The 26,342-nt window shown below is 40.2% G+C and overlaps 2 protein-coding genes across 3 annotated transcripts in view; one reads left to right on the forward strand and one right to left on the reverse strand.

Annotated features, from left to right (window-relative positions):
• ERICH5 (glutamate rich 5) overlaps positions 1 to 26,342 on the forward strand; it is an 801,722-nt gene that overhangs the window by 561,821 nt on the left and 213,559 nt on the right. The window lies entirely within an intron of this gene.
• The window catches only part of STK3 (serine/threonine kinase 3), a 285,970-nt gene that overhangs the window by 217,913 nt on the left and 41,715 nt on the right, over positions 1 to 26,342 (reverse strand). The window contains exons 5-6 of one of the 2 annotated variants that reach the window (XM_050941015.1): positions 13,575 to 13,739; positions 11,490 to 11,657 (exon numbers count right to left, since the gene is read on the reverse strand). The exons of the other annotated variant lie outside the window; for it this stretch is intronic. Coding sequence (XP_050796972.1) covers positions 11,490 to 11,657; positions 13,575 to 13,739 — 333 coding nt within the window. The remainder of the gene's footprint in view (positions 1 to 11,489; positions 11,658 to 13,574; positions 13,740 to 26,342) is intronic. 2 annotated transcript variants of the gene reach the window in all.

A 26,342-nucleotide genomic window follows, 5' to 3' on the forward strand; every position in this document is an offset into this window, starting at 1 on the left:
CTCTGATCAGCCAGTTGATGAGGTAAGGGTAGACTTGAACCCCTTGTTTCCTCAGTAAGGCTGTGACAACTGCCATGCACTTCATGAACACCCATGGGGCTGCTGACAGGCCGAACAGGAGCATTGCAAACTGGTAGTGCACATAATTCACAATGAATCTGAGGAAACTTCTATGTCCCTGAAAGACTGCAACATGAAAATAAGTGTCCTTCAAACTGAGAGTGACATACCAGTCCCCTGGATATGGAAGGAGATGATGGAGGCCAAGAAAGACCATGTGACACTTCAGTTTCTTCATGACTTTTTTGAGCGTCTGCAGGTCCAGAATCAGTCTGAAACTGCTGTTGGCCTTCAGGATTAGGAAATAATGGGAGTAGAACCCCCAGCACCACAGATCTCATGGAACCTCCTCCACAGCTCCCAACTGCACCTCTTGAATAAGAAGTTGCTCATGAGAAGGATCCCTGAAGAGGGACAGGGAGGAAGGGTGGGAAGGGGAGAAACAACTGAACTGAAGAGTGTATCCCAGTGCTAGCATGCGTAGCACTTACCTGTCCGAGGTAATGCAGGTCCATGTCCAATAGAAGTGGGATAAACCGTACACAAAAACTGGAGAATCTGAATCCATGCTTCAGCCTCATAAGTTGCCCCCCAAATCATCAAAAGGCCTTCCTGGACCTCACCGAGTGTTTAGGGGCTGGGGGGGGTGTCTTAAAGTGGCACGGTGTGGACTGCACTCTACTAGAGTCTCTGTGACCTCAGGGGCGGGGACTGACCTTTGTCCATCTTCCTCTGCTTCTTTTTTGGCACCGGTGATAGAGAGCAGTGTCAAGAGTCCTTGGCTGGAGCAGTCTTTTTCAGCCCTGGAGATGGACGATGCTGAGGCTCCCAAGAGGTAGAAACAACATCCCTTCTCGGTGCTGGAGATGGAGATCGGTGCTAAGTCCTTATAGTCACCAGGACACTCCTGACAGAAGCTGAAGTACTTGGTGCCAAGTCCGAGTGACTCAGCTCTGAGGGAGGATGGAGAGCTGCCTCCATGAGGATAAACTTAAGTCTTGCGTCTCTGCTTTTTTTGGTGCACAGCCCTAAGTCCTTGCAGATCTTGCAGTGCTCCCATACGTGAGCTTCCTCCATGAACTTAAGGCAGCTGGAACGGGTGCTGCTTGCCAGCATAGGCTTAAACCCTGGAGAACGAGGCATACCCCGGTGCCAGGCAAGGACTAACCCTGCAACATGCGGGGCAGGGACTAACCCTTAACCTAACTGTTCTAACAATTAAAACTTAACAACTATAATAACTGTAACTATATACAAGAAGTTAGAAACAACGTCCACTGAGAAGTTCTTGCAAACACAAAGACAAAGTACTTCTAGCAACGGCCTTTTATACTGGCACCATAAGCGTGTGACTTCAGTGGCTACCAGAGTCGACCTGACAGCTACCATTGAGGAATAAACCTTCCGCCAGCAGTTCTCAAGGCAAGTACACACCTACGTTGGAATGGACATGAGCAAGCACTCAAAGAAGACTAAAGTCTTTCCCAGACCTGAGGAAGAGCTCTATGAGGCCTGAAAGCTTGTCTCTCTCACCAACAGAAATTAGTCCAATAAAAGTGATTACCTCACCCACCTTGTCTCTGTGTATATCAGAATCAGACTGGAAATGCCCATGAGTCACAAGCACTTTTTTAGGATGAGGAAGGGACTACAATTTGTTGTGAAAGTCCTTTGTTTGTGTTGGTTCTTCTTATTTAGTTTTAATCCACCTCTGGATACACATGAGATAAAGTACAAACAAGTGAAGTTGTCAAATATTTATATCTGGCTTATTTTCACTATATAAATATGGCATTCATTGCAAAAATAGGTGACACTTATCTTAACTGTTTCTTTAAAAACTTAGAAACATTTATCCTTCATATTTTGCATCCTAAAGAGTATCCCATCTAGCTACCACAATGACTGAACTCATAATCTATTAATAATGTTGATATAAAGAAGCAATGGATTGACCACAGAAAGTAACACACTTACTAGCAAGCACTGTGGGTGGCATCAATGGGCCAGGATTTCTCACCTGTGTCTGGATATTCACATTTTGGCAATATGATGTCTATCTAACCATGTCTATGCAAATATCTGATGTAGTCATACACATCAGGTATTTGCTTACGTAGATTACATATGTGCAGCTCTGTATGCTTAAATTTCTAAAATTTGCCTGAAATCTATTTCAAAAGCTTTCAAGAAAGGGGTAAAATTATGAATTAGGGTCCTGGATCTTTACTATACACCAGTATCACACCACCACACCAGAAGTGGCTTTCTATAATAATTAGGTAGCAAGCAGTTCAAGTAGAGAGGTCCTCTGCTTAAATTCTGTATGCATAGATCTCTGTTCAAGGTTAAGAAAACCATGTTTGTGTATTCTGGCAAGAGAAATACATTTTAAATGAAAAAGCATTTGGCATGTTTTGTTTTTAAAATATTGTACTGCTAGAAGGAAGTATCTAACAATCTGTTCATTATTTATTGTATGGGGGGTTTTATATGGAGAATTATTCAAGTTTTGATAAGATCTCTCAGCTGGATAGGCTGCTTGCTGATGCAAAGTAAGAGCATATTTAAATTAAAATGTAAAGCTTGCTTTATTAAGGTCTCTTAAGAAAACATCACACTTCCTTAAAGTTTAGCTCTCAGAAAAACAGTGGAAAAAAATAATGTAGCAAAAAATACAATTCTTAGCTCAATGTTGATATTAATGCACCGTTTGTCCAACTGCCACTTGAACCACAAACAGCACTACTGTCTCTGAGGAAAAGCACTACATATCCAATTACCAGATGAAGTGGCATTTCTCATGGTGATTTATGTGGGAGGCAACTTCTTGGACTACAGAAAGAATCAATTTATACTCACAATATATGTTCTCTCTTTAAGATAAATATTGTTCTGGTATTAATTGTGCTCATGTTTGTCTTTAATACGTTAATCACTAATTTGAAATTCTAGCCATGAATAGGGCCACTAAGAATATGTATTATGGAGCAAGCCCTGCTCTCAGCTTCTCACAAATGGAGGGCCACCTGGCAGTGGAATCTAGGCAGTTATTCTCTGCTAAGCAGGCAGTCCTCAGGGGATATGCAGAGGGTGCATACTACCTGCAGAGTATAGAGCTCTCTAGTCCTTGGGCTCCCTGCATAACACAGTAGAGCAGGAAGGTGGGGCAGTTCATCCGTACAATTCCTTTAGCCCTTACCTATATGGGACACTACAACCCTGGAGGCTCCTACAGTCATTACGCTCTGTTGCTCATCCATTCTTCTCCCCTCACCCTGACATCTTCCTTACACTCAGCAAAAATTCCTGCTCCTAATTTATACGAACACGAGTAACACAACAAAACAGTTAAGCATTACTGGACTACCTAATGTACTAACATTACTCCTAGGGGACTTCTACATCAAAAAATTAAAAATTCTGTGCACAATATTTTAAAATTCTGCATATTTTATTTGTCAAAATAAGGCAATATAATCACTCTGGTTTCAATTATTTCTGTAATTTATTTAAACTACAATACAATGAATGAAGAATGGGAGTGGGGAGCATTGGAGGAAATCCCCAAATGCCCTTGCCTAATATTAATGTAGCTAGGTTTGACCCTGTCTTTCTAGTTATTAGTCAACAAATATATGCAGCCATATGCTCAGTGTTACATCATAGGCAACTGAGGAGCAAGTGAGAGGTAGAGAATCAAACTCACAATTTATATTGGCTACTGAACATTTTCAAGAAAGTCAATAGCAAACAGTTCATGGAGCACATTTTGATAGGATATTTTTTCAGTTAAAAAATTTAGACCAGTTCTAATCATTAAAGCATCGTAAGATTTATATGGCCATACTGTCCTTTATACCACTCTGGCAATGTAAAGGAGCCTTAAAACTTTTACACCTGTTTTATATTCCTGAGGGAATTCACAAAGACAATGGGAACAATTTACTAATCAGGCAGGCTGCTATTTTCTGCTCGGACTGAGGGGACAGAGCCTGCCCCACGCCTACCTCCTCAGAAACACCTGAAGCCCTGCTGACTGTGCTGCAATAGCGAGCGAGAGGGACAGAATATCTCTCTCTCTCTCACACACACACACACACACACACACCTACCCATCCCATCTCCAGGCAATGATTTGCGTCTCTACCAGCTGCTCTGGGTGTCCAAACCAACCTGCTTGCATTGCCAGGGAGGGGCACGTGAACACTCTTGCGCTTCCCTTTACTTCCGTCAGAAGTCATTTTTCTGCAGGGAAGCAAAAGAATTCTTTGGGGGATATGAATTCTGTGCACATGCAAGGACACAAAATTCCCCCAGGAGTATAACATGGCCCTCATCCCCATGGTATCTGAGCACATCACCATCTTGAATGCATTTATCTTCAATTCCGCTGTAAAGCAGGTATTATCCCCATTTTCACAGATTGAGAATTGAGCTGCAGAAAGGCAAAGTGACCTGCCCAAGTTCACATAGAAAGTCTGTGTTGGAACATGGAATTGAACCCAGGTCTCCACAGTCCTAGGCCAGTGTCTTTAATCCTGGACCATCTTTCCTCTCTATACCTCAGCTCTTTCCCAGAAAGCCAGAGTATAGTATACCAATGGTTCTCAACCAGTAGTCTGGGGGGGCCACGAGCAGGTTTCACGGGGGCCAGTGTTGGATTGCTGGGCCCCAAGGAAGAAGCTGAAGCCCCACCACACGGGGCTGAATTCCGGGGCCCTGACCCCCCATCACCAAGGGCTGAAGTCAAACTTAGCTTTGCAAGGGCCCTTATGGCATGGGGCCCAGGCAATTGCCCAGCCTGCTACCCCCTAACATGGCCCTGGCTTTTATATGCAGAAAACAAATTGTGGTGGCACAGGTGGGCCGTGGAGTTTTTGTAGCATATAGGGGGTGCCTCAGAAAGAAAAAGGTTAAGAACCCCTGCTACAATCTATCACAATTTATTAAGAGTTAGAACATGTGTGGCACTGAATAAGAAACAGATATTAAGGCAGTTCATGCCCTAGAGCACTTACAAGATGCACTGAGATCCAGAGGATGGAGAAATGTATTCCTTAGTCCTATGTTCATTTTAAAAAATGTATTCCCAGATCTATTTTTCTTTTATCTGGCTATGTGCACACATATATGCATACATATATGCCAGAGGTGACCAAACTGTGGCTCACAAGCCACATGCGGCTCTTTTACTGTTAAAGTGTGGCTCCTGGAGCCCCCCATGCCCGTCCCTCTATTCTCCACCTACCAGATTGTGAGGAAACTTGGGACCTCTGCCTTGCAGCAGGGTGGTGGGGTAGGGGCTTCTGCCCAGCAGGAAGCGGGGGGTGTCAGGGCTTCAGCAGGAGCAGCGCTGAAGCTCTGAGCCCCGGCAGGCATCAACTGCAGGGCTGATGCCCCGAGCCACAGCAGGGGCACCCCACCTCTCAAACTTCTGAAGGTTGTTGTATATGGCTCGAAGGGTCAGTAAGTTTGGCCACACCTGATATATGCATACAAGTGCCTGCCTGGTAGAAGAATTTGATCTTTAGGAAGGTATTGAACAAGAATTTGCTTATCTGAAACAATGCTAACACCATAAGACAAATCACTTAAAGTATACACAAGATTTAGTTTTAAGGGAGCTACTATTGTAGTCTCTTTCTTGCTCTGGAGTGGCCCTGGACAAGAGGCCCCAAGCAGGTGTGGGGATACTCACAGGTCGCCAGCTGGCTGCTGTGCAGTTGGAGTTCGTTCCGGTTGACAAGAGTGTCACCTCAATGAGACTTTGGGTCTCAGAGAGGAAAACTCTGATTGTTGTTTGTGCCTGTAGCAGAGTGGACCTGTTCTGAACCTCAGATTCAAGAGGAACAATGCAGATTCTGTCCCAGCCAAGGAACAGACTGGCCCTTTACTCTCTCACAGATATTCAAGGTATCGTGGGACTTTGCTAATCCAGTCTACCTTTGTTTTGGAGAAGGCATATGACCACATTCCCCGAGGTGTGGAAAATGCCATGGGAGTATGAGATACCAGTGTCGCTTTTTCATGCTATCCAGTCCCTCTATTCTCAGAGTGATAGTTTTGTTCGTATTCTTGGCATTAAGTCAAGTAGTTCAAAGTGGGCGTTGGACTCCACCAAGGGTGCATCTTGTCCCTACTCCTATTCATGATTTTCATGGACAGAATGTCGAGGTGAATGTTTCTCTGCTGAGTGTGAAGTGGTTCAGATAAGAATCAGCACTGCCAAATTGGAGGTCATGGTCCTCTCCCGGAAGAAAGTGGACTGTTCTCTCCAGGTGAAGGGGGAGCAACTTCCCTCAGTGGAAGAGTTCAAGTATCTAAGGGTCTTGTTCACGAGTGATGGCAAGCAGGAGCGTGAGACTGACCGACAAATTGGTGCAGTGACAGCAGTGATGCGGGCACTGTACTGATCCGTGGTAGTGAAGAGGGAGCTGAGTTCTCAGACAAAGTTCTCCGTTTACAGACCAATCTACATCCCCATCCTCACCTATGGTCATGAACTTTGGGTAATGACCAAAAGGATGAGATCACGGGTATAAGCAGCAGACATGAGGTTTCTCTGCACGGTGCCTGGACTTATTCTCCAACACAGGGTGAGGGGCTTAGCTATTCAGGAGAGCCTAGGACTAGAGCTGTTACACCTCTGGATCGAGAGGAGCCAGCTAAGATGGTTCGGACACCTGATAAGGATGCCCCTTGGGAGGCTTCCTTTAGAACTCCACTGGGCATGTCTCACAGACAGGAGGCCTTAAGGATATGCTGGAAGGATTGTGTCTCCTGGCTGGCCTGGGAATGCTGGGGAATCTCTCAGGAGGAGCTAGAATCTGTTGCAGAGGAAAGGGAGGTCTGGTCCTCCCTATTCTCCATGCTGCCACCACGACCCTTCCCAAGAAAAGCTGAATAAAGGAAACAAAGACGAAGAAGAAAGACCAAAGAAGCTACATTCCATAGCATCTGCAATATAAGTATTAAATCATCAATCATCATCAACATCATTCTGAAAAGCCCTACTTATTCAGACTCACCAAGCCACACTGGCATCCTCTTAGAAATAGGGGGAGAAAAAAATTAAGTATGAATTTATAATCAAAATTAATTTCGACAATGTTCTTTAAAGGGTAACTTTATAATCTTTTTTCTTAATTTACACTGTTGTTCCGTAACTGTGTCTATCAAAATGCACATAGCACATATTTCAGGTACAAATATTAGGTAGCTCCTACCCCAAGACAGAAGAGACCTTAAATTACAATCTACTCTTACATTCCTTCTCCTAGAGATAGGAACAATGCCTTACCTAGTTTGTATGTTGATTAGCACATTGTGGGCACTACCGTAAACAAATAATAAAAGATGGTGATAAATTCCTACAGTCCATGTAAAGAAGGCTTTCATAACTATCTTCTAGGAATTCAAACCAAATCTCAAAAGAAAAAACAGCAAAATGCTTTATTGAAACTGACAGAACTATTCCACCTGTTGGAGACAGGAAATGAACTAGACTATTCCATTAGAATTATTCATATAGTAAGAGTGATGGTGTCAGCAAAAGTGAATTTTCCGTCTTCTGGTATATATTTACAGGAGATTTTAATTTAGAGAAAACTATTTCCCCATTGGTTGAAACAAAGGTCTTCTTTAGTGAATAATGCCTAAAGCCATACTTATCCAGTTTCTCTGGCAATAATTCACACTGCAGCCCATACTTATAATGCCATAGATTCACAGATTCCAAGGCCAGAAAGGACTACACTATTGTGATCTCATGACTTTACACAGCTATAAGGGAGATAGGAGTGGCACTCTTGCAGGAGAGAAAGAATAAATATCTAGATTGTGGACTGACCAGTTCTGAGGGAGGAACCCTAGGAACAGTCAAGCTTGGAGAGGCATAAGTGAACTTTATGATATTTTGTTGCAGATTTGTTTGTTAACAGGAAGGGAATGAATTTGGACTGTAAATAGCATGTGGACTATGTATGTAGAGCAGGTTGGGAAAGACTCCATTTCAAAGTTTAATACAATTTACTTTCTTTGCTTGTTAAAGAAGATTCTGTAAGCAAGGATTTTGGAGGGCACAGCTTGATAACCAGAAAGGCAAATATTGCTAGAGTATTACAGAAGCTTCCAGTTACCAAATTGGTACACTTCTACCCCGATATAACACTGCCCTCGGGAGCCAAAAATTCTTACTGCGTTATAGGTGAAACTGCGTTATATCGAACTTGCTTTGATCCGCCGGAGTGCACAGCCCCGCCCCCCCAGAGCACTGCTTTACCGCATTATATCCGAATTTGTGTTATATCAGGGTAGAGATGTAATTTTATTTTTCGCTGATGACAGGGTCTAGACTAGAGCTAGTATAACAAAAAAGAATACGGTTAGTGCCAATCTTTTGTTTTGCTTTACAAAAGAAGAAGATGGTAGAGATGAATGGAAATAATAAAGGTAGCTGTTGATTAGGGAGGAAAAGAGTGAGTAAAGTAGCTGATGGTTTCATTTAAATACAGATAGTAACACAATGCAAACAAATAGGACGATATCCACGCTCACTGCTATTTCTAGGGGCTGTCTTTCCATGTTCTAGAGTAGTCCTGATATCTACAAGCTTTCTGCCTTTTAAGACGTTCTTCATCAAAGAGGTAGTATTCTGAAGGACAGATGTTGCTCTCTGAAGTATGTCTTTATTTAATACTACCAGCAGCATGAATGAAGTTAGACACTAGATGGATGAGTCAACGCAGGCTCCTTACATGTATGAAAAAAGTGCTATTATTAGACTATTGGGTTGGCTTATGGTCATGGCCTTTCTAGCATAAGCCAAACATGGTGGTCCCAAGTGGTAACAGCCTCAGATCTACAATACAACCAGATGAAAAGGCATTCATCACCTTTATGTAGTCACAAATATTTAACCACAAAGTTTAAGTACTTTACAAGAAGAAATCATTGTTGTTCTTCAATCTGAAATGCCTTTTTCCTCCCTTCTCATCCTTCCCAAAGTGAAACTTAGTACAATTCTTTGGAGTAGCTAGAGTGTGGTTAAATGGAGGAAGCTATGCTTGTTTGCATGGAATCTGCTATTTCCTCCCCTGCCAAAACACTTGTTTAAAAAAGTCATGTAATATTTCTATTAAACTGTAAATGCAGTCGACAAGGAAAAGGCCTACTAGCAGTGTATTACCTTTGTGGCAATGCCAACTGGCCTACAGCAAAATAGAGCATATAACATGCATTCCTAAGTAACAAAATTGTACTTTACATAAATACCACAGAAGTCAAGCAAGATCCAGAAAATGCAATGAAAATTTGCCCAAGCTTTCATGCTTGCCTATATCAATTGTATGTCATAACTAAAACAAAATAGAAAAGCATCTACATATGTCCAAGGATCCTGTGAAGTTAGATCATATAACTCTGGGAAAACCATTGCAACTTAAATCTGTGTATTTCTTGTTAACCACTGTAACAGCTCACTAATAAAAATTAAGAAAACCTGTGGGTATCAAATATACAAAAGAGCACTAACAGCATACAAGTCCTTAAAGACCATAACACAATTTATTAACAAGAACATGTGTTCTGTGTAATCCAGAATTATGATGTTAAATTACTTTGGCCTTTGATATCATTCTATTGATTACAAGAATTAAAAAGACTCACAAGCTTTCAAATTCAAACAGTGACCTTTGGTTTATAAGCAGCTATTGTCATACTGATAAAATCCTCTCTGATAATTTAGTCCTTACCTTTCATTACCTAGTGCAACTATATGCAATTATGTTAAAGTGATCCCAGATGTAATGAAGATGATTTCATTCATGTTTATGTGTACAACTAAAAAACCCCAATACAATCAAATATAACTAATCTGTAATCAATACAGTTCTTCAAAACAGTTTAAAATGTTAAATCTTCATTAATTAAGCCACTCATTAAAAAAGGGAGAGCTTGAAAGATATATGTCTTGTTCATCTCAGTTTGAATGATTTCTAGTCATTCTTTAATTTCAAAATAGCCAAAAACAATGGCTTTGCCAAAAGTTTTATTAGGTAATTATTTAAATGCTATAATGTTTCAAGACCACAAAACAATCAGTAGTTTTGCTTTAACTACTCACTAACAAAACTTTTTGCAACCTTAAAGATCATTCCTGCTTTTTTTTTTAAAACCATAAATCTACTAAATACTCTTGAATGTATTCAAGTTAAAGTCACTGTGTAAAAACAACACCTTTTTACTCAACCACTGTGGTTCCCTTTATTTATATTAAAATGCTGACTCATGAGATACTGACAAAAAGATTAAACAATATGATAAGCAAGTATGTGTGTCATGCTTAAATATTCCCAAATATAGTGGGAAACATACTGCCTTTAACAGCATATAATGTCTTGTTAGCCCAGAATAGGTTCTAATTATAAATGGCACATGAAAATAACTGTTTTTACTATAATCATACTTATTAGAAAGGCATAACTATTATTTATAGTGCACTTCAATAAGCAAAAGTACATCCAACTGGTAGCAGTAAAGTCCCTGGATAACACCAGTTCATGAACGTCTCAAAAAGCAATATTTTTCAATCATCATCACTCTTAGAACATACATTCTATTTGTTTATTTATTTTTAACCTAAGCTAATGCAGAAATGCACTCCTAACTTAGGGAATGTCCAGACTACCCGCCGTATTGGCGGGTAGCGATCGATTTTTCAGGGATCGATATATCGCTTCTCATCTAGATGCGATATATCGATCCCCGAATGCGCTCCCATCAATTCCGGAATTCCACCGGAGTGAACGGCGGTAGCAGAGTCGACATGGGGAGCTGTGGATGTTGATCCGGCACCATGAGGACCAGAGGTAAATCAATCTAAGATACTTCGACTGCAGCTACGCTATTCACGTAGCTGAAGTTGCATATCTTAGATTAATACTCTCCCCTAGTGTAGACCAGCCCTTAATGTTTAGTAACACATAAAAACTGGTTTGGAATTATGAACACTGTCAATAACAACCAATGGGTCAAATCCTGAATTCCGTTCTTGGCTATTATTAATCAAAACATCCTTTGAAGGAAGGAAGGAAGGTCACGTGGTTAGAACAGTGACTGAACTCAGGCTTCCTTTGTTACCTTGGGGAAGTCACTTAGATAACTAAGGCACAGAGAGATGATCTGTAAAAAGGAGATAACAGGGGGATTGTGAAAAATCAATTCCATGTTTGCAAGGTACAAACTATAGTAACAGGATCTTTTAAGTATTGAGGAGATAGAAGTCAAGCAGTGAGTGAGACCTGATTAAGGATTCCAGGATTTTGCTCACATTTCTGTTATTTACATAAGACATAACTTTACAGCTAGCTGTACAAACAACATACCATGGTCAATAACTCATTTTTAAAAATTCACATTTTACTTACTCTCATTGGATGTATATCAGCATATGGAGGTTTTCCTTCAGCCATTTCTATTGAAGTGATACCAAGGGACCAGATATCTGCCACACAGTTATAACCAATCTCTTGTATTACCTCAGGAGCCATCCAAAATGGAGTACCTATAACAGTATTTCGTTTTGCCATTGTATCCTGTAATTACATTGTTCATGAAATTAAAATTTGGACATTTGCATAGATTCCTATTACATTTGTTTCATATTTAAGGTTAGAACTGAGATTCCATTGTAAGCACTACATCGCCCCCCCCTTCCCGTTCTAAATCTACAAATAAACAAATACCCTCAAAATGGATAGATGATGTCTGTGACTGAGGGAGAGTTTTCCTTTCAAACCTGAAGTAAATAAAACAAGGTATTTCTTGATTTTTTGTTCTTAAAATAAAGAACTTCCCTGGAGTTCAATAAGTCTAAGGTTTTTTATCACGTTATTCCTCTTCTTCTTTCCAATTTTTTGCGCCAAAATTTACTGGACTCATGTCATCAACAGGAAAAAGTCTAGTTGATTTAAACTATATCAATATTTTTAAATAGTGATACTGGAATGGGGCTTCAGGAGCTGCCAAGCTAATGATAGCTCACCAGCAGCTTCAGACACAGGCCAGCTTGAATAAGGAAAATCAAGTGGAAAGGTTGTTTGCTCTCCAAGTCTCCAACACAGGACCCAGGAAGAAGGAAAGAGGGTGTATCTAGCAAGACCAATGGATTTTAGGTGGGAAGGGACAAAACCACGGGCTACCCCACTCACCTCTGTTGAACACTTACAGGCAGAATTAAGATAGTGTGGGTACCTTAACTGAATTTCCAAACTCTCACATGTTTGAGTTTCTTGAAAATCTAATCTTAACCCTACATTTCTAGGATTTTTATTTATATGCATATTTACTTCTGTAAAATAAGGATTGTTATTAGCTAGGATTGCTAACTACAATGTTCTTACAAAGGTTTTTACTCTTAAGTTATTGATATGTACTCCCAACCGCTTCATTTCTAAGATTTTTTTTAGAGGGATCACTTCATGTATTTAGTTGAGTTCATAATGTTCAGCAGACGCTGTTACAATGACAATGTAAAAGTTATTCCTGTTATGTCACTCACAAAAAATGCAAACATTCATGATCCTACTGCCATAACAAAGGATCAAGCTCTTTTGAAATGTAGCAGTGCCCATAAATCCATATGACTAATAAGTTAGCCAGCCACTTTTCCAGGTTTTGGAACACTTGCATCGTAACGGTGCCAGAAAAGGGCCAAATTGGATTAAATAGAAAGTGGTATTTTTCCAAGCTCTGCCCACATAAATCACCAGGATGAGATTGTGCTTGCCGTAGGTGTGGAGATGTTCAAAATATGATCAAATGCTCTCTGAGCTCCCCTAGGCTCAATACGCTTGGCTTCCCTTTCGTGGGTCTTCAATATGCACATTTGCTCTGCTAGTCTACCTAGGGAACTGGCTCTCAACCTTTTCAGACTACTGTACCCCTTTCAGGACTCTGATTTGTCTTGCGTACCCCCAAGTTTCACCTCACTTAAAAACTACTTGATTACGAAAATCAGACAAAAAAATCCAAAATGTCACAACATACTATTACTGAAAAATTGCTTACTTTTCATTTTGTCTGTATGAAATTTTAGTCTGTACAGATTTTGCTAGTGCCTCTTATGTAGCCTGTTGTAAAACTAGACAAACATCTCAATGAGTTGATATACTCCCTGGAAGACCTCTGTGTACCCCCAGGGGTACACATATCACCCTGGTTAAGAACCACTGATCTAGGGCATCAGCCAAGGACATGAAAGCAGTGGTAACTTTCCCAAAAGCCACCTACTTGTGGCACCAAAATGAGAAGTCTCTCACAATAAGCTGTGCAGTACTGTGATCCTCCCTCTTCTTTTTTACAGGTGCAATGAAATCATTAACAATGTTGATATTTAAATTATTATTAATACCTCATTCCAAGAGCTGTTGTTCCAGGCTCTTTCCACTCTCATATTGACATCTCCGCATTATAACAATCTAAAAAAGGTTCTGATCTTTTCATATACTTACTGTTAATTGGCCAGCCACTCCAAAATCAGCTAATTTTGCATGTCCTTCTGTGTTAAGGAGGATATTTCCAGCCTTTATATCTCTGTGTATTTTTCTCATGAAGTGCAAATATTCAAGTCCTTTAAGTGTGGATTTAAGAATCGTTGCTATTTCATCTTCTGTTAGCTACAAGAAAACAAACATCTAACTACTTTTCTTCTTGGATATATATATATATATATATATATATATATATATATACATACACACACACACACACACTCAACACTTATACATTTAAATAAACAAAGTTATAGCATAGAAGAATAAAACTCAGGTTCTGTAAACTGTTTTATAATTATTATTATTTATATAACACATATGAAGTGTGCTAGATGCTTTACAGACATGAGGCAAGACCAGGTCTAAAAGAGTTTACAATTTAAGGCTCTGATCCTGCAAATTGATCCACGTAGCTGGATGGGAAGTAAATCTACTTCAAATAGGAGCAGGAGTTCACCCATACAGATCACATTGCAAAATTGGGCCCTAAACATCACCTAATCAAAATAGGGGTTGAAATGTTGCCACAAGATTAGCTTAAAACTTTTTTCAATTTTTTTTATGTTTTCTTTATTTTATACATAGCAGAAAGGAGAATTCTCTCTCTCTCTCCAATATAATCTATAATTAGATTATTAACTCTTAGAGAAAGGTGCTGCCTCAAAGAAAATGTCTTCGCAGTAGAGTTAATGTGGATTCTTACCAAGATTTAGCACAAACAACCCCCATCCTTCCCCCATTGTCGGCATGCCAAAACCTTTTACCCAGATTTGGAGGTGCTTTGAGCCTAAGACAGCAGACCAGCTGGGGGTATGGGTTAGATTAGAACCTGGTCTCCACTTAAACTCGGACTAGAGTGTGGATGCAGGCTAAATCACTCAAGAGTTGATAGTCCTCTAATGCTTTCCCATAATTGCCTGGGAAAGAATCAGAGCATCTCAGCACAGAGAACCATGGGATATGACCCCAAACACAAATAAGCAAGTAAAGAAATAGTGGATATGTGGATATGACTTTGCACTGGGGACACTCACACATGGACTAGACTACCCCAGGTGCTCAGATGTTGGTACTTATCACTCAGATTAACTATTCAGTGAATCACAAAAATCACAGAAATGTAGGCTGGAAGGGACTACAAGAAATCATCAAATCCAGCCCCCTGCACTGAAGCAGGATTGAGTAAACCTAGATCATCCCTGATGGGTTTTTGTCCAACCTGCTCTTAAAAACCTCCAATGACAGGAATTCCACAACATTCCTTGGAAGTTTATTCCAGTGCTTAACTGTCCATATAGTCAGAAAGATTTTCCTGATCTCTAACCTAAATTTCCCTTGCTGCAAATAAAGCCCAATATTTCTTGTCCTACCTCCAGTAGACGTGGAGAACAATTGACCACAGTCCTCTTTATAACAGCTCTTAACATATTTGAAGACTGCTATCAGGTCCTGCCATCTTGTTCTCAATATATTGAACATGCCCAGTTTCGTTTTTTTAAAACCTTTCCTCATAGGTCACATTTTCTAAATCTTTTATCATTTTGTTGCTCTCATCTGGACTCTCTCACCAACTTGTCCACATCTTTCCTATTGAACACCATACTCCAGCTGAGACAAGCCCCCACCCCCAAAGGTCAGTAGAGCGTGACAATTACTTCTTCTGTTGTACATACAACACTCCTATTAATACACCCCAGAATATTAGCCTTTTTTGCAAATGCATCACACTGTTGACTCACTTTCAGTTTGTGAGCCACTATAATCGAGATTCTTTTCAGCAGTACGACCTAGCCAATTATTCTCCATTTTGTAGTTGTGCATTTGAGTTTTTCCTTCCTAAGCAGAAGACACTTCTTAACTCTGCATTTGTACGGCACATAATAGAATGTTACTCTGATCCGCATGAGAGCTTCTAAGTGCTACTTCAATATAAGTAATAAATTAACAATAATAAATTAAATGCTAGTTGAGGATGCTAAGCACTTCACAGGAGTGGCCCAGGATGAACTCTTCAACTCTAGGTATAGAGGAGAGGCCAAACAAATCCTTTTCAACTCTGGGGTGTATTAATAGGAGTGTTGTACGTATGACAGAAGACGTAATTGTCCCAGTATACTTGACATTGGGGAGGCCTCAGCTGGAGTACTGTGTTGAGTAGGAAAGACGTGGACAAGTTGGAGAGAGAATCCAGAGGACAGCAACAAAAATAATAAATGGTTTAGAAAATGTGACCTGTGAGGAAAGGTTTAAGAAGTGGAAATTAAATCCTACTAAGGAAAATAGAAAGGAGCAAAAACTCTAGCAAGTGAAGTGTAAAAATATAATTAGGGAGGCCAAAAAAGAATTTGAAGAACAGTTAGGCAAAGACTCAAAACAAAGAGCAAAAAATAATAATAATAATAATAATAATAAGTACATCAGAAGTAGGAAGCGTGGCTGAACAACCAGTGAGGCCACTGGATGATTGAGGTGCTAAAGGAGAACTCCCCAAGGAAGATAAGGCCATTGCAGAGAAACTAAATGAATTCTTTGCATCGGTCTTCCTGGCTGAGGATGTGAGGGAGATTCCCAAACTTGGGCCACTCTTTTTAGGTGACAAATCTGAGGAACTGTCCCAGATTGAGGTGTCATCAGGGGAGGTTTTAGAACAAACTGATAAACTAAATAGTAATAAATCACCAGGACCAGATGGTATTCACCAAAGAGTTCTGAAGGAACTCAAATGTAAAACTGCAGAACTACTAACTGGTATGTAACCTATCATTTAAATCAGCTTTTGTACCAGATGACTGGCGAATAGCTAATGTGATGCCAATTTTTTTAAAAGGCTCCAGAAGCAATCCAGCAATTACAGGCTGGTAAACCTAGCTTCAGTACCAGGCAAATTGGTTAAAAACTGCCGTAAAGAATGGACACCTAGATTAACACAATGTGTTGAGGAAGAGTCAACATGTTTTCTGTAAAGGAAAATCATGCCTCACCAATCTACTAGAATTCTTTGAGGGGGTCAACAAACGTTTGGGGAAAGGTGATCTGGTGGATAGAGTGCACTTGGACTTTCAGAAAGTCTTTGACTAGGTTTCTCACTAAAGGGTTTTAAGCAAAGTAAGCTGTCCTGGCATAAAAAAAAAGGTCCTCTCATGGATCAGTAACTGGTTAAAAAATAGGAAACAAAGGGTAGTAATAAATGGTAAGTTTTCACAGTGGAAAAAGGTAAATAGTGGTGTCCCCAGGGGTCTGTACCAGAACCAGTCTTATTCAACATATTCATAAATGATCTGGAAAATGGGTGAACAGTGAGGTGGGAACATTTGCAAATGATACAAAACTACTTAAGATAGTTAAGTCAAAAGCAGACTGCAAAGAGTTACAAACAGATCTCACAAAACTGGGTGATGGGGCAACAAAATAGCCAATAAAATTCAATGTTGATCAATGTAAAGCAATGCACATTGGAAAACATAATCCCAACTCTACATATAAAATGATGAGGTCTATATTAACTGTTACCACTCAAGAAATAGATCTTGGAGTCATTGTGGATAGTTCTCTGAAAACATCCACTGAATGTGCAGCGGCAGTCAAAAAAGCTAACAGAATGTTGGGAATCATTAGGAAAGGGATAGATAAGAACACAGAAAATATCTATTGCCTCTCTATAAATCCATGATATGCCGACATCTTGAATACTACATGCAGAGCTGGTCGTTCCATCTCAAAAAGGACATGGAATTGGAAAGGGTACAGAAAAAGACAACAAAAATGACTGGGGTATGGAACAGCTGCCATATGAGGAGAGATTAATAAGACTGGGACTTTTCAGCTTGGAAAAGAAATGACTAAGGGGGGATATCATAGAGGTCTATAAAATCATGACTGTGGTGGAGACAGTAAATAATGAAGTCTTATTTACTCCATCTCATAACACAAGAACTAAGAGATAACCAAATGAAATGAATAGGCAGCAGGTTTAAAACAAACAAAAGGAAGTATTTCTTCACACAACGCACAGTCAGCCTGTGGAACTCTTTGCCAGAGGATGTTGTGAAGGTCAAGATTATAACAGGCTTCAAAAAAGAACTAGATAAATTCATAAAGGATAGGTCCATCAATGACTATGAGCCAGGGTGGGCAGGGATGCAAAACCATGCTCTAAAGTGCCCCTTGCCTCTGTTTTCCAGAAGCTGAGAATGGGCGACACGGGATGGATCACTTGATGATTACCTGTTCTGTGCATTCTCTCTGAAGCACCTGTCATTGGCCACTGTCAGCGGACAGGCTACTAGATTAGATGGGCCATTGGTCTGACCCAGTATGGCCATTCTTATGTTCTTATGTAGCACTCTCTGTTAATTTGCATTTTCAAAATACTCTGCTGAGATTATAGAGTACAAAAGACAGATTTTGCTCAGAAGGCAAAATTAATTACCATGAAGAGGAAAAAGATAAAGGTCTATCTATGCATTCCTTAAATCCTACAAGCGAACTGGCCAGATGCTGGTCTTCCACAATTAAGGAATGAATTTCACTACAGACAATGAACATGATGGTCACACATGAAGCCCCATTTTCCCCCCATTTTATAAGGTGTTAAAGTTGGTCAAAATTGCTGATCAATAAAGTTAAAGTGTCAAAACTGTTTCCAGTCTAACCTCCTAATTTTCAAAAACTTAACTTTCCAAAAGTTTTTAAACAAAATCAAAAGTTCCTGACTTTTACAAAAAATATCTAAATTTATAGTACAGTAATAACTAAAAAAAAATAGTTACTTTTTATAGTTCAAATTTCCCATGTGCTTATTCCACAGAACTGGTGCACAGGATAGTTTTGACAAAATCTGGTGAGAATATTTGATCACAAATTTTAAAAATGTTTAATTGCCAAGTGACTGATTGTGCCTTACCAATGCCAGCAGAGAGGACAGTCACCATCAGACCAGATGATGCACAGCAGAATAGGACCAGTCAGTCACTTTCTCTTACCAGAAGGAAGATAAACCACCTTAGCTGTACAGTATAAGAGAGGCTATCAAGATCTCACACCCTAAAGCACTAATGAACTAGCAGAGTCCTAAATTTGGATTGAGCTCAAGAGAATGTCATGTTTTCTTAATTTCTCAAACTCCCACATATGAAATTTCTCCAACGTCTACAATTAGCAATATCAAGGCTGAGCTACTGCTCATTAGCACTTCCTAATGGCAGCAACTATCAATTTCACACTGCTGACAGTACACAGTTTCTGGGCAAGAGAAGAGAAAGAAAAAACAAAAATGGATAAAACAGATGGGTCTGTACACAGAGAGAAAAAAAAAATACATGCAGCATACTGGGGCAGAGAAAACCACCTGACCCCACCCTTCCCATCATTCTTATGGCTTGTCTACACAATGAGTTATTCAGGAACAGATATTCCTGAATAGCGCAAGGTGAGAACACTATCTTGTTCCTATTTAGTTTAAATCACTGGGTTAAACTAAACAGAAATAAGTCCCTCTTATCCCAGAATAAGAGAGTCTCCACCCATGGAGCCACTCAGGAATAGCTGTTGCTGAATAACTTCAAGTTCAGACAAGCAACCCACATCCCCTGCTTTCCCCTCCCCACCCCATTCTCTTTCTCGCCCCCTCCCAATTGCAGCGATGTGTCTTTCAGAGTGTCAACATTTTAAATTGACATTGGGAGTACTATTACACTGGAACGTGTTCAAGGCTGCCATCAGCTGATTCTTTGATCTGTTGATAATTACAGAGGTGTTGAACATTATGAGCCTGTTCACCAAAAGCAAAGAAATCTGTGTGTTCTTCATATGCCTCCCTTCAGGTTTTTCAATTTTCACCATAAACAATAGGGTTCTGCTTACTGATAACTAGAATGTTCCTGACATTTTGGAATTGATCGGATGTGGCATTCGAAAGTTATCACATTATATCCAAACAGAAAAATTCCATCATGGTGAGTGTAATCCCTCACACTCAGCCAAAAACCTGCTTTAAAATGTCCTTCAAATATATGAATTACTTTGCTGTTTGCCAAATGCTTTCTATTAGCAAGTAATAAATTGTCAATATGCAACATGATCTGCATTAAAATATATCATGTTACTAGAGCTGTTGTATCACTGTATTGTGGAAAAGCAGGAATCTTAATTTAGCTGGCCCTTTATTTCAACAATAAGACCATTTGCATTTTAATCAGAACAATTATTACTATGGGAAGATCATGGTACTATGATAACTACGACTTTCCTTGAAGCCACAGCCTATTAATGACTGGTGCTCTATCCTGCAAAGCGCTATTAGGCTATGTGAGTCAGGCATGTGAAAAAAAAAATACACTCCTGACTGACAAACTATGCCAGCAAAACTCATGTAGCTATACTGGCAAAATCAGTCTAGCAGCATCAGCCAACGCTTTATAGTGTAGACTGGCCCTACAAAGCATAGTCAATACTAAGATATTGCTTTTTCATGAAGAGGTCAGCTGCCCATACTACTCGCCTCCACAATCATTATGGGTTTTAAACAATCTTCTTTATTTCACTCACTAAACACCAGGTAGCCCTTTCTTTTTTCTTTTCTTTTTTTTATGGTGAAAAAGGGCATTACAAGATTGCATTAAAAGTCAACAATTGTGTGACACATTTTGAAGAATTACACTGCATTTTTTTCATATTGTGTGGAAAATTGTCTCCTCATATTCAATTAGGGTAGTACAAAAGAGCATAAACAGGAGAAATGGGATGAAAATTAAAGAAATAAAAAACTCTGTATGAATGGTCAAGACAAAACTTTCTGAGTAGGAAACCTAGTAAAATCCATTGCTTGGGACTTTTAAAAGTGGACTGGACTGGACAAGACATCTTTTTAAAAATAACACATTGTCAGGATCCAGTAATGGCAAAGGGACACACTAGATGACCCAGGTCTTTCCCATTTCTACAGTTTATCATCAATCATTTACATAGAAATATAAATTGTTCACTGCGCTTTCAAGAAGGCAACCAACCATCAACAAATGACATGTCCTTGCCCCCCAAAGTAAAAATAATATAGTACAAAAAAACACACAGTGGGAGATAGCCATTTTCATTTGGCTGCTTAATAAACCAGGTGGACTACTCAGGTAACCTGATAGATTACTAAAACCCAAAATTATCCCTCTCAATTACTCTTGATGATCACAATAGGGATATAGAAGCTCTTCTAACAATTATTTTCAGGTGAATAGTACGAGTATATCTTTTGTATGTGCCATATTCCAGGAAGAGCCCCTTCAGTTTTTATCAGGATTATGGAATAAATGAAAAAAACACCTAGAAAGAATCTATCTATCTATCTATCTTAGCGCATACTGGAACACAATTTGGATAATTATTCTTAAAATTGTGTAAGCTGTTCATGCAACTGGCATATATTCAAAAAGTAATGGAGTATGTGAATGCAACATGCTCCCAGAAACCTGAGGGCTTGTCTACATTTACAGTGCTGCAGCTGCGCCGCTCTAGTGCTTACTGAAGATGCTACATACACTAACGAAAGAGGTTCTCCCATCGTTATAAGTACTCCACTTTCCCAAGAGGCAGCAGCTAGGTTGCCAGGAGAAGCCCCTCTATTGACACAGCGCTGTCTACACTGGGGATTAAGTAGGTATAAAATTGTGTCACTCGCAGGGGCGGCTCTAGGTATTTTGCTGCCCCAAGCACGGCAGGCAGGCTGCCTTCAGCGGCTTGCCTGCGGGAGGTCCCCAGTCCCCCAGATTCGGTGGCACGCCTGCGGGAGGTCCACCGAAGCCACGGGACCAGCGGGCCTGCCGCAGGCATGCCACCAAAGGCAACCTGCCTGCCGCCCTTGCGGCGACCAGCAGAGCGTCCCCCGTGGCTTGCCACCCCAGGCATGCGCTTGGCGTGCTGGTGCCTGGAGCCGCCCCTGGTCACTCGGGGGTGTGGAAAATCCACATCCATGAGCGATGAAATTATACTGACATACGTTGGTAATGTAGACACTACAAGAAAGAGGAATGCTCTATTTAGGGACCAGTGCATGCTTCATACTTACCCTTTTCCCTGCACACACACAAAACTGTAAAGAAATTAAGTTAAGCAACAGCAATTTTTTACAGTTGCTGTTTTGAAAGAGTACAGGATATATCCGCTACCTCTTTTTCCTATTTTTATTATATATCAAGATCAATCATTTCATAAGAGAGTGAAATGATTCCACAGAAAGTGGGGAGGGGACGCAGGAGGGAAACAGTTGTAATTAGCAAGCTCATCTTCTTAAGGGTTAGTGTTCACAACAAATTTAAATTATTAAATATATAGAAAAACTTCGCAGCTTGAGGTTCAATCCAGTCTTATAAATTCTGAGTATGGAGCTTACCCTTCTCAGTTACTTTTACTACCCTTTTCATTTGCAAGTGAAGGTGAAAACTGAAGTAGAGTTAATTCATTGTTCACTAGGGATTAGTTAGTACCTCTGCACCATGTTTCACACACCTGGTCTAACATCAAGCTTAACAGGCCTTAAGAATTATTTTTGCTGTTTTCACTCAGCAGGTACAGCCCAAAGCCTTTTTTAGTGCTCCTCCTTTATGCTGACTGCTGAGACACTTGAAAGGATTTTGGAGAGTGTTTGGAAATGGAAAGCAAGCGGTTATGCATGACTCAACAAGAAAAGTTATTTGGTATAAACTTTCCTCATCTTCCTCTCTCCTTGATAGAGTAAAGTTGCTTAACTGGTTGGGAGCTAAGAGAAAAAGGGGAATGTCATGTCAAGTGTAAGATAAAAGTCTGAGTAGAAGGATATCTAGGAAAAAAGGCCTCTTGTATTACATGAATTCACAATTCACTGGGCAAAATACAGTGGTAATGCAAATGGTGGTGTAAATATATATAAGATACATAAAGTGGTCAGAAAAGGAGATATAAGCATGTGTAGTCTACACACCATACATGGAGAAGAGGGGAGAGATTGTATTGGGAAGGAGGAGGAAAGACATGGAGGGTTTGCTTTATTTTACAACTTTCTGTTAATCTGATTTATGCGCTACACACCCATTCCAGTCCTTGGCATATAAAATTACACCCATTTACACTTCCTTTCCTGACAAATGTGTGCAGCCATCTAACTTATATTAACATTTGTCACCTCTAAATTTGGTCCAGAGGCTTCTGTGGGAGCTGCTTCTGCTTATACCAGGTCTAAATATGGTTAACTGTGGCTTGGTCTACACTTAAAAGTTATATTGGCATAGCTATGTCAGTCAGGAATCTGAGAGGAAAAAATACACCCCTGATCAACACAGCTACGCCGACAGAAGAGTGTTTCTGTCAGCACAGCTAAAGTCATTTTATGAGGAGGTATTCCTACACCAGCAGAAAAATTCCTTTTGTAAGTGCAGTAGGGAGCTATGTCAGTATAGGATCTGTGTAGACATAGCCTAACAATACAAAAAGAGCATTGAAGAGTATTGAAAAAAGGTATCTTTTAAACAGTACATAATTTATTTGCAGTGTTCCTGAAGGAGCAGCATTAAGTACACTCCCTTTCCCGTATGTGATAGAGCATTATATTGAATAGCACTAATGTCACATTGGTCACTGTTGTGTTAACACACAATGAAAGAACCTATTATAGTGTCTTTGTTTGAAGAAGTTAAGGTTGCTGATTTTCTTTACTTTCGTTCACTTAAAATATCAATCTCAATACTGAATTAATGCAGATTACCTTTATTTAATACATCTGTATCCTATATATATGCAATTCTGCACTACATATGCTCCTAAACCCACAGGCATGTTATGTTAAAAACTTCATTTCAGAGACCCATGAATTTAGTATCATTTAACCATGGCAAATTTGACTTTTACACACACACACACACACGCGCGCACACACACACACACACACACACTTTCTATTCTTATTCAGCACACAAAATAGCCTATAAAAAGGCAGATGTTAAGGGGTCACCACTAGTTACTTTGTATTCTTGGGAGGTATAGCAAAGAACAAAATTGTACTAGTATGTTCCGCTAATTTATTCTGTTTTAGAAGGATTAGCTGAAATGCAGCCTATTTGAATAATTAAATTCTAACTTTTTGAAATATATAGCCCATATATTATAGAATATAGAGATAGAATTCCCAAATATTTTAGCCCTGAAAGGATAACTAATACTTTAGTTGACTGACATCTTCCTTCAGATCCTCTTTAAACTCTCCTTCGCTGTAAAGTTATTTCCTCATTTGGATTTTATAATACATCTAGGGTGACCAGACAGCAAGTATGAAAAAATCAGGACAGGAGGTGGAGGGGTAATAGGAGCCTATATAAGAAAAAGACCCAAAAATCAGAACTGTCTCTATAAAATGGGGACATCTGGTCACTCTAAATTCATCCCATCTTCTCTAGACCTTTCTTATAGGCCATGAATCTGAAGTCAGTTCCACCTGAAATCCCATTGATTTCAGTAGGACTCAATGCAGGCGTATGGGTCTACCTATGCAGAAAAAATGCAGGATCAAGACTTTATATTGCAAGCTCTTTGGAACAGAGATTGCTTTCATCTTGTTCTACATTGAACATTTTCAGTCCTATAACTCATATAATTCATCTTTTCAAAGCAAGTATATTATATTCTATGGCCTTCTGCTTTTTGGTAAGTTATAACTTAGTGCTGTTTGAAACAGTAATATATTGAAGCACCCTAGGGAACCTTTAGTGGGCACCAACAAGGTCTACCAGACTAGTTAATATTAGGGCTGTCAAGCGATTAAAAAAATTAATTGCAATTAATCAGACTGTTAATAATAGAACACCATTTACTTAAATATTTTTGATGTTTTCCACATTTTCAATATATTATAACACAGAATACAAAGCATACAGGGCTCACTTTATTGTTTATTACAAATATTTGCACTATAAAAAACAAAAGAAATAGTTTTTCAATTCACCTAACACAAGTACTGTAGTGCAATCTCTTTTTCATGAAATTTGAACTTACAAATGTAGAATTATGTACAAAAAAATAACTGCACTGAAAAATAAAACTATGTAAAACTTTAGAGCCTTCAAGTCCACTCAGTCCTATTTCTTGCTCAGCCAATTGCTCAGACTAAGTAGTTTGTTTACATTTGCAGGAGATAATACTGCCCGCTTCTTATTCACAATATCACCTGAAAGTTAGAACAGGTGTTCATCAGCTACAACAGTGCCATGCATCTCAAGATATTTACATGCCAGATGAACTAAAGATTCATATGTCCCATCATTCTTCAACCACCATTCCAGAGTACATGCATCCATGCTGATGATGGGTTCTGCTCAATAACAATCCAAAGCAGTGCAGACTGACGTTCATTTTCATCATCCGAGTCAAATGCCACCAGCAGAAGGATGATTTTCTTTTTTGGCGGTTCGGATTCTGTAGTTTCCACATTGGAGTGTTGCTCTTTTAAGACTTCTGAAACCATGCTCCACACCCAGGGCCGATGCAACCATTTAGGCGACCTAGGCAGTCGCCTAGGGTCCTAGGATTTGGGGGGCACTATTTTCTTCGGCCGCCATTTTCTTCGGCATTTAGGCAGAGGGAGCTGGGGCAGGGGAGTGCGGGGAGGGCCGCCTGCAGCAAGTAAGGGGGGGCGTAGCACACAGAGGAACTCCCCACCCCAGCTCACCCCTGCCCCGCCTCCTCCCCAAGCACGCCGTGGCTGATTCACTTCTCCCGCTTCCCAGGTTTGCGGTGCCTAAGCTGATTGGCACCGCAAGCCTGGGAGGTGGGAGAAGTGAAGCAGCCACGGCATGCTCGGGGAGCAGGTGGGGCAGGGGTGAGCTGCTTCATTTCTCTCACCTCCCAGGCTTGCGGCGCCTAAGCTGCTTGGCGCCGCAAGCCTGGGAGGCAAAAGTGAAGCAGCGATGGCGTGCTCGGGATGCTCGTGCTCATGCGCGGAGCAGGGGTGAGCCTCAGGGCGGGGGGGGGATGTCTCAGGGCATGGGGGGGAGCTGCCGCGAGGGGGCACGGGGGGGGAGGGAGAGGGAAGGGCGCATGGTGGAAGTTTCGCCTAGGGTGCGAAACATCCTTACATCAGCCCTGTCCATGCCTCATCCCCCTCAGATTTTGGAAGGTAGTACAGATTCTTAAACCTTGGGTTGAGTGCTGTAGCTATCTTTAGAAGTCTCACATTGGTATATTCTTTGTGTTTTGTCAAATCTGCAGCAAAAGTGTTCTTAAAATGAACATGTGCTGAGTCATCATCCAAGACTACTATAACGTGCAATATATGGCAGAATGTGTGTAAAACAGAACAGGAGACATATAATTCTCTCCCAAGGAATTCAGCCACAAATTTAATCAACGCTTTTTTTTAACAAGCATCATCAGCATGGAAGCATGTCCTCTAGAATGATGACCAAAGCATGAAGGGGCATATAAATATTTAGCATATCTGTCAGGTAGATACCTTACAATGCCGGCTACAAAAGTCCCATGCGAATGCCTGTTCTCCCTTTCTGGTGATACTGTAAATAAGAAGTGGGTAGCATTATCTCCTGTAATTTTTTTGAGTTAATCGCATGAGTTAACTGTGATTAATTGACAGCCCTAGTTAATACACAACACACTAATGTGCTTTAGAAATCACCTTGTCATCAGTCTGCATTACCACATCACACAGACAAGTCATTATGCAACAGCTCCCCACAGAGCCATCTAGCAGACCAG

This window comes from Gopherus flavomarginatus, chromosome 2 (assembly GCF_025201925.1).
Source record: "Gopherus flavomarginatus isolate rGopFla2 chromosome 2, rGopFla2.mat.asm, whole genome shotgun sequence".
In the NCBI taxonomy this organism is placed as follows: Eukaryota; Metazoa; Chordata; order Testudines; family Testudinidae; genus Gopherus; species Gopherus flavomarginatus.